The sequence below is a fragment of the Patella vulgata genome, chromosome 1 (assembly GCF_932274485.2).
Source record: "Patella vulgata chromosome 1, xgPatVulg1.2, whole genome shotgun sequence".
Taxonomy (NCBI): domain Eukaryota; kingdom Metazoa; phylum Mollusca; class Gastropoda; family Patellidae; genus Patella; species Patella vulgata.
Window position 1 is genome coordinate 25,591,376 of NC_065879.2, and position 13,811 is coordinate 25,605,186.

General features: G+C 34.8%; 1 protein-coding gene across 1 annotated transcript in view; it reads right to left on the minus strand.

Moving 5' to 3' along the window:
* LOC126808830 (sideroflexin-2) overlaps positions 1 to 13,811 on the minus strand; it is a 71,468-nt gene that overhangs the window by 55,213 nt on the left and 2,444 nt on the right. The window contains exons 4-10 of the mRNA XM_050533820.2: positions 12,846 to 12,944; positions 12,157 to 12,235; positions 10,943 to 11,028; positions 10,151 to 10,211; positions 9,514 to 9,580; positions 9,025 to 9,124; positions 8,509 to 8,556 (exon numbers count right to left, since the gene is read on the minus strand). Of these exons, the coding sequence (XP_050389777.1) occupies positions 8,509 to 8,556; positions 9,025 to 9,124; positions 9,514 to 9,580; positions 10,151 to 10,211; positions 10,943 to 11,028; positions 12,157 to 12,235; positions 12,846 to 12,944 (540 nt within the window). The remainder of the gene's footprint in view (positions 1 to 8,508; positions 8,557 to 9,024; positions 9,125 to 9,513; positions 9,581 to 10,150; positions 10,212 to 10,942; positions 11,029 to 12,156; positions 12,236 to 12,845; positions 12,945 to 13,811) is intronic.

The window sequence follows — 13,811 nt, forward strand, 5'->3', positions numbered from 1 at the left end:
TACTATTTACGAACTTATCAATTATCAGTAAAAGAAAAATTGATCCAAAATTATCTATTTTGGTGCAAAAATATGAACATTTACTGATTATTTACATACAGGGAAAAGGTCACCCCAAAACAATCTACATGTATTTGTTATTTAAAAGAGCTAAATCGCTAATATTTAGGACCTAGAAATTGACACAAATGGTTCGCAACACAAATAATAATGTAATATGAATGTACATAAACTGATTTAGTATTTATTGCGCATGCTCTCCAGATAGGAATATGACGTAACCGTTTGAGCTACTTGTGGAATATATCTAGCCCCGTCCTTCGAGTCCCTTGTTATAAATGGCACTTAAAGGCATTCGTAAACCAATGGTAAAATGTTTATTTTGTCTTACAATCTTATGGAAGCCTATAACTACCATTCATAATTTCTACTTTTCGCCCCTTCAAAACACGAATGTCGAAAAGTGACCTTGAAAGTAGAGACTACATCAACTTCTGAGGCGAAAAGACAACAGTACCTCAGCAAGCCAAAATCAAAGGTCGCTAATATCGCCATCAATACTAGACTTTATAAACTATTTTGTTAACGCGAATTTATTGTCAATGTCAACAAAACAGTACACCTTTAATAATGTATTATAACAATATTACTTATATTCTCTGTCACCACAGAGTTCTTGATGTGGAAATTTACACGGAAATGTTTATTTATGGCTAGGGAAATATAAGCAGGAGCTAATTTAGATAAGAAAGATATGATATCATATACCTAGCCATAAATAATCATTTCCGTGTAAATTTCCACATCAAGAACTCGTAGTATTATTCTTACAATTTCTCGTACAATAGGGGCCACAAGGCAAGAAGTTAGGCCCGATATACGCGAACATCAAACCGAGATCTTTGATACATAAACATATAATATTAAGTTTTTTTCAAAACCGGATACAAATCGTTAGAGGGACCACAGCCTTCGATCCGATTATCACAAAATTCAAACCCAGGGTGTAACGGTGTATATTTAAACGGTTTTTAAAATCGGGTATAAACTGTAATTTTTGGTACACCCAGGGTCCATAATCTAGGAGGTTACGGACCGATATGTGCGAATATGGAAAGAAACAAAAATTTGTGGAATATAGACATATTATTTAAGTTTGATCAAAATCGGATAAAAAAATTGTGACTTCTACAGTGTCCACAACCTTGGTATTATATACTTTTATACTATTTGCGAACGATGAGCGGGCAGTTTCAATCCGATTTTCATGAAATTCGAACTCAACCATCATAAGGGTGGAATGGTGATATGTTAGAACAGCTTTTAATATTGGATAAAATGCCAATATCGAAAGGAACCGCGTGTCCACAAATAAATTGTGGGCTGACAGGGGCGACTCAATACACGTCCACTTGAAAATATGGGCGTACAAAAATAGCTCAGCATGATAAAACTTGGTTTTTGGAAGACTAAACAACTGATATCAAAGACTTTAAATGAAATGAGATTTTTATTTTAGAAATTAAAATGTTAAGTTATTTGATACCCCCACTGGCCGGTTAATAGTTGTCAACGCTTATGTAATTTATATTAGGGCAATGCTACTCAAGACGGACATGTTGTTTAGCATACCAAGCAATTAAAATCAGTGAACCGGACCAAACCCAAACATCCAAAATTTAGCACTTTTTCCTAGATAGTCCTAGCACTGTATATTCTCTTTATTTAGCAAATGAACATGATTTATTTGGAGTTTCGATGTTGAATTATTGATCGCAGCTGACCAAGACAATTTTTTATTTTTAGAGGATTAATTGGTTTAGATTATTTTTGTCCAATTTTTCAACTGCGAAATTTTGGCTGTGCACCAATTCAGCTTCCATATATCGGTGGCATAAGTTGCATATGAATTTGTTCAAGCAGGTTTTTACTAAAGTGGCGAGGGAGATAAGCTAGGTCATCTGTTCATTTTGTGACGGACAGCTGTCTAACTCTCGACACAAACAATCATATTGAAGAACATCGAAGAAACCACTCGCTTCTAACGAGATTTTCACAAGTCCAACAGTTTATTATTAGCATAATCTTTGGTTTGGTTTTACGTGCAAAACTTTCAAGAGTTATTATATCGTTGCTTTTTGTTACTACAAATATGTGGTACCGATCCCAAACGAATACCAAGTGAAATTACATCTTTGTACATCTTTGTTATTGTTGTTAATTTTGTAGTTCTTATTAAATTTTAACAACTTCACTATACAAGCCTTTTGTCATGAAAATCATGGGACCTAATTCTGAAAACATTCATTTCTTGAACATGAATTTATCTCTCCATATCTCATACACTTAAAAAAAATAAAAGAACATTTGTATTTTAGGAGATTCGAAAAAACAACTTTTTACTGAAAGAAACGCCACACCTTATAAGGATGGTAATACTGTATATAATATAGGTAGATATTTGGATTCCTGACGAATATGGGCGACAGGCGAATTTGGCCCCATGCAAATTTCGACACTGGGAAAATTTTCACTGGACGAATTTGAGCCCCGGGCAAAGCCAAGTATCCTGCAAGTACAAGATATTATTAACACAAATCAGAATAGGGACTATTACATAAACATAAAATCTTCAACCTTTATTATTATATTTTCCATATAATATAAGACCGCTGATTCTTTTCAATTGACCGTCGCCGATCAGAGTACGAACTATTACATTTGCACAAACATAAAATCTTCCAACATTAATGATTATATTTTACATATAATATAAGATAGTCTCAAACAATAAAACTGGAAGAACGAATCCAGGGAGAAAATTTGACATGAATTCCCTGAGGCAGGGCACAAGTCCAGTGCAGGGACCTCAAGTACAATAAAAGGGCTCTTCAAGTCCAAGAAACGGGACAGGTTTGTTTTATGGGGGTTTGTTTATGTTTGATGCACTTACTATTCCCTATGTGGTAGCATTTGTTCTCCACTCTAGTGCGACTCCCAATCTCTTGTGTTCCACTGGGGAGCCGAGGTGGCTCCGTTAGTAAGACAATTGGCTCCCTAACCTGGATATCCCGTGTTCGATCCCGTTGTTGGCTGTAAAAAATCATCTGGATTGTGTACCGGCGTGGCTGGGCAATGGACAGTGTGTAGTCGTGTACAGATTGTTGTGCAACTCAAAGAACCCTTGACAGAATTTCATATAAGATATGTCGTTAGCCCAGTTGAAGCAGGGGGGTTGGACTGGCGTGGTTTCGAATCCCCGGTTGTACGTGACAAGGAGTAGGGGCGCCTGTCCAACCTCGTGGGTTTTCTCCGGGTCCTCCGGTTTCCTCCCACTGCTAAAGACCCCTATGCGCAAGCGAATTATTGAAATAAAATTAAACCACATGTTAGTCCGAAATGACCTACTTTGTGTCGAGTGGACGTTAAACCCCATTTCTCTCTCTCTCTCCAGTTGAAGCAGAACAGTAGGACATTAAACCCCATTTCATTTCTTTCAATGCGTTCTACTATCAGATCTGGATTAACATTTTATCGGTCACTTGTAGCAAGATTGGTAGAATTTTTGCTCTTTAAATTAGTAGCATTGTATTAATAATATATTTGGCTAATTATTAGATTAACACATTGTATAGAAGTCATATTGTCTCATATGCACTTAAATCAAAATGAGTGATGGATTTAAACATAAAAAGAGTTCTAATTTGGTAAACATAACTGGTTCCCTGGTATTCAGAATATCATCTGTTAAAAAGCTTAAACCAGCCATTTAAGATTCAGATATTGTTGGATTCCAGAGAGATTACCATCTGAGTTCCTAGACCATATGATGTAGCAATTTCTATCAGCAGACTGGCCCCAATGGGATTGAGAGAAAGATGTTAATTTATATATGCTATTGTAATCTTGTTATGCATTCTAAGGATATGTATCCATCTTAATTACTGAGAAGACAAACATCTTAATTACTGAGATAGTAAGAAGAAAATATACAATGTGAAAAGGAAACAAAGAATACAATTATAAATACTAGAGGATCACAGGGTTGTTCCAAGATATGTAGTAAGAAAAGAGTGCATGGGTCATACGTAGGATGTGGCGACCGGTTTTAGTACCTGTCCACTTTCCACATCTGACAAAAGACCCATGGTGCTACACAATGGGCTACAGATAATATTTAAAAAAATGATTATTAAAATTTAAAGGTTTGCTTTAAGTAATTTCTTTAAATTCTTTCAAACTAATATCTCCAAATATTTTAATTCAGCATTTACAATAAATGATTGAATTCACTTTTCATTAGTCAATTTTGTTTCCGTGGAGTCGGGGATTAATTATTGCAGAGCCACTGGCCAATTAGAATCCTCCATCATTATTTAAACTACTTTTTTTGGTGCAGAAAATGCTTATAAATCCGTATCAGTAATGAGTGCAGGAAAGACGTGCCAGACACTCCGTCCTGCAACCAGGGCGCGCAACAGGGCACTCCAGGCCCTAGGACAATCAAGTGGGGGGCTCGAAAAGTTTTGAAAGATACATGGCATGGTCTGTAGCGTCATTTTGGTGTATATCTGGGGTAAATGGAGGTCACTTTTCTAAACCACAGAAACTAAAGTTTAACACAGCATAATGATATACCAAACACATGTACTATGTTTTACTTTTACTGATGTAATAATACTCACATGTAGCCTACACGATTTTGATTGGAATTTTTAAGCAAGCAAACAGGCGGAAAAATAAAAACCATGAATACCAGGCTTCAAAATATCAAAAAGAAAGTTTTTACGTCACAAATATTATTCGTTTATTTTTTTCAATACCTAAAATCATGTTGAACTGGATTCAAACTGAAGGGGGGTCAGATACCCTGACATTGGCACCATCCTATTTATTCGATTTGATTAAACAATATGTACCTTCTCGGTCCTTACGTTCCTCTCATAAAATCCAACTTGTATGTCCAGTACAGAAGTCAAAATTTGGTGAGAGAGCTTTTGCGTACGCAGCACCAAAAGAATGGAACAAATTGCCTCTGGAAGTCCAAACTTGGCTATATTTAAACAACATCTAAAAACCCTGTTTTTTACCCAAACTTTTGAACTACAATTTAAATGCTTCACTTTCCATTTCTATATTGTAACTTGACTATTCCTTTTTATTCTTTTGTTTATTTGTATATACATGTATGCTTTTTATAATCATATCTACATTGTAAAGTGCCACAGAGCAGTCAGACTGACTGAATGTTCAGCGCTATAGAAAACAATTATTATTATTATTTATTGATCAAATAGTTAGGCGGTTTGGGGAACACTGATGGGTGTAAACGTATAACAGACTCTGCAATTAAACAGCGGAAAAAGAAGTTACTAGAAAATAATTCAAAAATTTACTTATGCCTCCATATGTATGGTAAATGGACAGTAAGTAATGACAAATGGGCCCTCCCAGGTGAGAAACATGACTTCTAAAAATAGATTTTTTATATCTTTGGATATCTCCTCGCGAATGCAAAGCTTTGATAGGGATTTGAAGCAAATTTTTGATAGATTAATAAGTTTGAATATGTTTTTAGTGCAAATATTATATCATCAAATCACACAGTTTGTACATGGGAAGGTATCTTTAACTGCAACGTTTCATTGAAAGTACTCTAACCGTTAACAAGCAATGATACAATCAAACATGTTACAGAAGGTTATGTACAAACGGGTAACAATAAACTAATTAACAGAAGCCATTCACAGAACCAGTGTTATGGTGTTAATCATTATATCAAACACTATGACAACCAGGTGGATACTATGATAAGGCATCACTTAATTGAATACTATTCATATCCATAACATAACCAATGCCATGTGGATGAGTCAACCAATTCTGTGTGGATGACTCAACCAACGTATTTTGATATGTGGATGACATACTAGACTTTTCGTGTGATTGCTTGTGGAGAGTTAACTGACATTCTATTTGGTTACGCCATTTGTGTATGTATATGCAGTGTAAATAAAGTAATACATTGTTTTGTTATTCCTCTGGTTTCATATCGATTCAATGCAATTTCTGTTGTTTATTACTAATGACCAGAAATTGAAAGTGAGGTGTCCTCGTGATATGCATTAGATAGTGCTGCATATGTAAATAGCATGATTAGTAGGATATAAAAATAGATTAGACTATCGGGATTATAAAGCAATCCAGCAATGGCCAGAGAGGGATTTCTCGGGCCATTGCTTCAGGAATATGACATTTGACATGCTATAAGCTACATCTCTTAAGTGCTCATGTGTAGTTGAACATTGGACTTGTCTGCGATATCACCTCGGTGGAAGCGGACGTAAAATACAACTAACACTAACTAACTGAACATTGGACATAACATATGTACACTAGACATTGATATAGATGATATACATATTAATCCATTGCACACACACACACACACACACACACATGGAACAGATTACAGGACACAGCTATACATGTTCATTTTATATTTAAAGATAACATTATTCAAGAGCTAAATCTGCGTATTGCAGGTCTTTCTTTAGGCCTTAAATGTTATATGAATTATTAATTAGATATTTATTAAAATGACAAGACCATAATTAACTATCTAGGCCAAGGAATGGTTCGGCTATTTAATGTTTTAATTTAACCAGCGGCTGCCAGGAAGGATACGCCCACATTTTGCAAGAGATGGATAGAGACCAAGGTAAAAACAAACATGAAAATGTTGGCGTATAAAAATGGGAAAGCGAGGTTGAGTCTCAAATATAGCAGTATCATGGTTACAATGATAAACAATCAATGCACATATCTTGTCAAAACAACAAACAGTGATAATTTGAATTAAATTTTCAATATATATTCATTTTTCATTATCTATTCTTGAACTATTACAGCAAGCAAATCCAGCTCTTTATCTAAATCTTACATAATGTATCTTTAACTGATATAAGATGATGAAATGAAGGAGTCATGGCCATTGGGTATATATAGTGCTTGTTAAGCTTATTTGACAAGGAACAGATGATGTACATTGTGAGCAAAATGTTGGCATTGTGTTTGGTGTAGATACAGTATAATTCAAATTCAGCATGATGCAGATAATGTATATTTGTAATGGAACAGATTATGTATATTGATTGTTGGAACAGCTGATTTACCTTCCACATAATGTAGATGATGTGCATTGTATATTGTGGGAACAGATTATTTACTTTCCACCTGAAGTAGTAGTTGATGTAGTCTACAATGTATACTTTTTCAAAAAAAGTAGGGGATATTGAAATGCAAATACCTATGTAGGTTGCGATATGATAAATAGCCATGGACATTTAACATGCTTTGAGAGTATGTTCACAGGTGAAGAACTCATTGCCCCAACAGAGCCACTGAGCTGCACATGTGACACGCAATAGCACCATACACGTGGGAGGGGTTCATTGTCAAATTTGACACTTCAAGGAAGGGTTGATGAAACCTGCCGCATGCTGGTTTATCTATCCATGTTTGCTTTCCTATCTGTTCTTGCATAAGATTTACTGTTTAGCGTATCTTTGCTTTAGTGTGTTACGTTTAATTTGATCGGGAGACGTCAACCGACAACACTGCAAGAATTGGCCGTGGCACTGCAAGAAGAGTGGGTCAGATTGACCAAAATCGTGATTGGACGGTTGATTAGGAGCTGCCACGACAAATTGCTGAACGTCTGAGGATTGGTGGAGCAATTACTCATTATTAAGACTTTTGACAGTGTATCTCTTTGCGAGTGAAATGGGGCCGTCAGATAATCCGCCCATATGAACTGTTTATGTTCATGTGTAGGCAATTGGCCTGTTACTAACATACACTGGTTACCTCTAATAAAAACAGCAGTGCATTTCCGCAGTTTTGTATTGTTTCTGAATATCCCCTACTTTTTTTGAAGAGTACCCCGGTCTATATGAAACAGATGGGATATATGAAGAACATTGTACATAGAAAATGTAATGACTGTTGAACAGGTGTGAATTTGACATGAAAATGATGGTGTACATTTTACATGTAACAGATTATATGAATTAGACATTAAACAGCGGTTGTGTACATTGGACATACAAAAGATTATGTACATTGTACATAATTATATAAATCAACATGATATGTACTGAAAATGGAGTATGTGATGAAAGAAGATGTGGATGATTTATAATAGGAACAGAAAAGAATATTGGATTGGACATTGGACATGAAAAAGAAAGAGTTACTATAATAGTATAGTACATTGTACATAATTATATAAATCAACATGATATGTACTGAAAATGGAGTATGTGATGAAAGAAGATGTGGATGATTTATAATAATAGGAACAGAAAAGAATATTGGATTGGACATTGGACATGAAAAAGAAAGAGTGACTATAATAATGAAGTGAGTATTGTCTATTTCCAGCAAATTTTTTTAAAGATCAGGTTAAAGGTTTGAATTTTTATGAAGAGGAGAGATACAACTTACCATTTCTGTGGGAATAGAGAACATCCTACTGGCACCATAAACAACATTCTATAAATATAATTAGCATGTGCAGAACATGTATTTAAAATAGTTAAAAGGTGCTTTATATAAATATCCTCTTTAATTTAAATCAAAATAAAGTTTTGAATTAGGTTGATGTGTTATTTGAATTAGTGATAAGATAAGCGCCATACAGTAAAATATTTGTTTTGAAACATTCAGTGCAAGTTGGTTTATTAAATAATTTTAGTTTCATTTTTGATGTTCTGGGTTATATTTCAATATTGACTTAATCTAGTACACAAAATTTTGAACAAAGACATATTGTCATTGGTGAAAACAAATCAACATACAAAATACAATAAAATGCCTAGTTTATTTGACCCAGTTCAAAGAGGGAGTGACACTTTAAAAAAAAAGATGTCAATTAAACTTCAGAACTCAACAATACAGTGGATGTGACTTTATATCAATTAACCAGCAATTTGAGTAATAATGTTTCTAGGTAAAACTTACGTAACACCCGCTAAAAGAACTTGCAATGGGGGATTTAAAAATTTATTTCTTTTCATCCAGGCTGTTTTTTCTAATTTTTCTATTAATATTGGTAACATGGCTGCAAAACAAAAAGTTATTCCCATTCAGTTGTTTGTAGAATTATAATCTTGCTGTGACATAAGATAAATGGGACTCAAAACCACTGAAACAAATTCTTCTTTGGTTTTTATGTTCATTGCTTTGCTTTGCATGGTGATGATGACGTCTTTAAGATCAAGGCAAGTCAAAACATCTCAAGCAAATTTTTCCTTCATTTCCATGCAGTAATGTGTGTAGTTGTCGTGCTTATAGGACATGGGTTCAAAAACTGCGAAGTTGCTGTCATTGTTGTTGTCGTTGTCTAGTTCGGTCGGGATCAGCCTTAACACTAATACCGCCTCATAATGAAAAGTTATTGAGTAATATTCTATTTAGTTTATCTTAGATCCTACTAAAATTTCTACTTACTCATACTAGGTATAACCATCATTATCCTACAAAACACAACCTGAGATATTCCTTTCACAGCTGCATACTAAAAAATTAATATAAGTTAGGTCAGTAATAATTTCAGTCAATGCAGGGGGGATCACGTGGCTTAGTGGGTAAGACGCTGGCTCGCTAGCCTGGAGGTCGGGTGTTCGATCCCTGCATTGGCCGAGAAAGTTCATCCAGATTTTCCGACGTGGTTCCCCCTTGTCAGTGATGCAGGACGGAGGGGCTGACAAGGACAACTGTCTAGTCCTTCAGTTGATACGAAAAACCGAGGTCCCGTGTATACATTGGAATGCACGTAAAAGATCCCTTGGTAGTTGGAATTCGATATAAGAGTTGGCGATAGTGCCGCTGCCCGGGCATAGGAGCAGAACAGTAGGATGTTAAACCACATTTCATTTCATTTCATTTCAGTCAATGCAGGAGATCAATTACTCAATTAGGACTTTGAAAATATTCCCTTATGTAGGATAAATCTGATGAGCTATTAATGGAGCATTGGATATCTGGCAATATCCCTTTAAATGCAACATATTAATATAGCTGTAATAATTTCAGTAAGTCTTCCATTAAAATTTGAGTACCCATATTTTTCAAAATCTTTTCCTACCTTTGATTCTGTGATTTTGTTATTATGTTTATCAAATACTGTTACACCATTTATTAATTCACTGAAACAAATGAAATAAATCATGAAGACAGTCACACACCATGAAAACAATCTGATTAAAATAAAGATCTATATTTCGTGTCTTTTTTTATACTTTCGATGGCCTACACTACATGAAGATCTGACAAGTTATAGCAATAAGTCACGTCAGGGATCAAAAGACCGACTTATGACCCTATGACGTCAGACATTTGATTAACCAATCAATTTTGAACTATAAAAACGAAACGAAATAGGATCTGTGTTTTAATCAGATTGACCATGAAGTGTGCTATGCGGGAAATTTTGCACTGATAGGAGTATACACAAGAACTTGGGGTTTTATTGTCCCATCCGAACACCTAGACATTTTCCTTACCAGGCTGAAAAATCCAGAGGAAGTTTCTCAGACAACACTGGAATAGAACCCAGACGCCCCTGGTTAATGAGCCATCGCCATGCTCACCAAGCCACTCACTGAAACAAATCATGCAAGTTAATTGCAAACTAACTGTGTCAGAGGAATTTTGGGCACCATATTTAAGACTGTGACTTTGAATTGAGATTTGTGATGGATAATTTATTTAACCTTTTGTAAAAGACGAAAGAGATTATTTTACAAATTCTAAAGAAAATACTGTTGAATCATAAGTATATTAGAAGACCAATTGATTAATGATCTCATACATTCTTGTGTCAGGTTTGTGAGCATGCAAAGATTTTAATAATTGATCATTATTTATCCTTACTAACCTTTGCCTCATAAGAGGTATATTGATAATATTAGCTGCTGCTACTGCTGCAAAGGGTACAAATCTTTGAATTAATGGAGTTGCTCTCTGTAAGAAAAATTGGATATCAAAAATCATACTTATATTGATTGGTATCTAAGACATAAATTGGTCATTATTCAACTGCTGTTAAAATAAATATCACCAATTTTTGGATTGTTTTGATGCATTTTTAGATTTTTAAATAATTGTGAATCTTTGAAATCTGTTTATTTTCATTATGTGTTTACCTATTTTTGTAGAATTAATAATATTTAACTAATATTTCCTACTGGAGACAAATTCCATTGATAATGGTTGTAAAATAACATCCAAAAATTTGTTTGAATAGCCTTGTAAAACTATTTGAATTTGTGAAAGCATTAGTTGGTGTCTACAAATACAGTAAAAAAGTTATGGACACAACAGAAATGGAATGAAATGAAATGGGGTTTAACGTCCTACTGTTCTGCTCCTAAACTGGGCTAATAAAGACAGGCATACGCCATACAGTGTGCTATGAGGGAAATTTTGCCTTGGCAGCGGCGCTACGGCCTACTCTTATATATCGAATTCCAACTGCCAAGGGAACTTTTATGTGCACGCCAATATGTACACGGGACCTCGTTTTTTTCGTCCCATCCGAACGACTAAACAGCTGTCCTTGTCAGGCCCTCCGTCCTGCATCACTGACAAGGGGAAACCACGCCGGAAAATCTGGATGAACTTTCTCGGCCAATGCAGGGATCGAACACCCGACCTCCAGGTTAGCGAGCCAGCGTCTTACCCACTTAGCCACGTGATCCCCCTGGACACAACAGCAGTGAGGTCTGGCACAGCAAGATCTGGGCACAACAGCAGTGAGATAGGGCACAACAGCAATGATGTCTGTAAATAGTGTGACCATTTTATAACTACTCAGACATATGACATTTCGAAACAAGACTGGACATAAAGCACCTGTCACAGACTGTGTCAAGTACAAATTACCACACAACGTACATATACAAGCCTGGAGATAAGGCACCAGTCACAGACATTGTCAGGAAAAATTATCACACCATGTATATATTATAATATAAATGTTGTATAACAGTTTGTGTCTAAAAAAAATCTGTGACAGATGCCTTATGTCCAGACTGGCTTGGAAACTAAAACCAAACCAATAAGTAAACTGATTAATAAATATATACAAACTTTTGCTAGAATTGATTTTAAACCTAGAGCTGTAACTAACGCACTAGTTGTTGCACTGACATACGCCACTGCCATCTGTCTAAAACAAAAATAACAAAACACAAGTGTAATTCAGAGCTCAAAGTAACAATACTATTATAAATTTGCTTAAACTTGATTGTATGTCAAATTTGAGGCAGATCTGCCTATCCAACCCGGAGATATAGATGTCTTATTACTAAGAGCCGTAAACACTATAGCTTTTTGAGATTAGTGTAGTGTTTTGTGGGGTATTGTGTTTGCGGATACTATTGAATTAAGGGGTAATTACTCTGAACTTTATTTTTTGTTTGAGAATGAATGTGTGTATTGAAATCAATGTGACTTTCAAAGCATTATTTTCTTGCCTGCATTTATTTCGTGTTTCATAATATAATTATTTTCTGGTTTAAAGTTATTAAATATTTGAATATCATGAACTCTTGTTTATTATGAATAAACTAATGCAATGTTGTTTCAATTCATCGCAGGAAAAAACTTATACATAAGGGATATTTAGCAATCAGAGAAAACCAGAGAATCCAAACAAAACCCACAATGTTAGGCAGGCAACTTGATGAATAAAATGATTCTTTCTTCCATAAGAAGTCATTTCAATACGAACCAAATGCAGGCATTTATTCATTTGAAATACATGAAATAAAACCTACTTTGTTGTTATTTCTGAAGCAGCATTTCTATTGGTGTAATTAACTAGAGCATTGAATGATTGATTAGCCCACTGCCAGAATATCACAGCTGAATTAGATCTGAAATACATAGAAAGGGAGATAATCAACCAGAATATAATAATCGAATAACCATTAGGCTAAAATTTCTATTTCTATACAAAAATCACCATGATTACCAAACTTCAAAGACATAAATATAGCTCTGAGCAATAAGTACATATAGTCTTCGTTTTTTGTCAATAGATGGTCAGTATGTAATTTATTGCAAGCTAACCCTAAACTAGTAATGAAATTAAACAACTATTCCAACCACAACAAAGAACTATTCCTTTCTAGAATAAGATTCCTTTAATATAAATGCATTTCTTAAGGTGGAACACAGATACATTTTTTAAAAGTTATTTCTGATCTTCCTTTTGTTCAATATTACTGAAACTGACATTTCTTACAAGTATATATAGCTGATCATAATTTGTGCAATGATACAGTTGACTAATAGGGTGCTCTTTCACTTTTCTTTTATTTTTATTTCTAAATTATTAATCATAACCATTACTTCTTTTTCCGAAATTCTAACCAAAATTGCCCATATTGTTGTTAACATTATATTGATGTTCTAATTTACAGTCGTTCTGCAGAATATCGACATCATTCAGAAGACAGCCTTCAAGACCAGTCTCTACATTTACATGGGTTGTTTTACGCACACGAGAATGTGTGCAAAACCTAGGTTATTTGTTCCATCCAAATTACTAGGACTGTTACCTATAGAATTCAAATGAAGAGATTATTGCCCAGATTGCTGCATTTCCGAATACTCTTAATTTGAACTGCTCAAGGTTATTTTACATCTGAATAACTAGGCACATACTTCTGTCAGCCCCCACACCCTCAACCCCAGTGAACCTTGAAAAATCCTTTCATGATACCCCACATTTTTTTGGT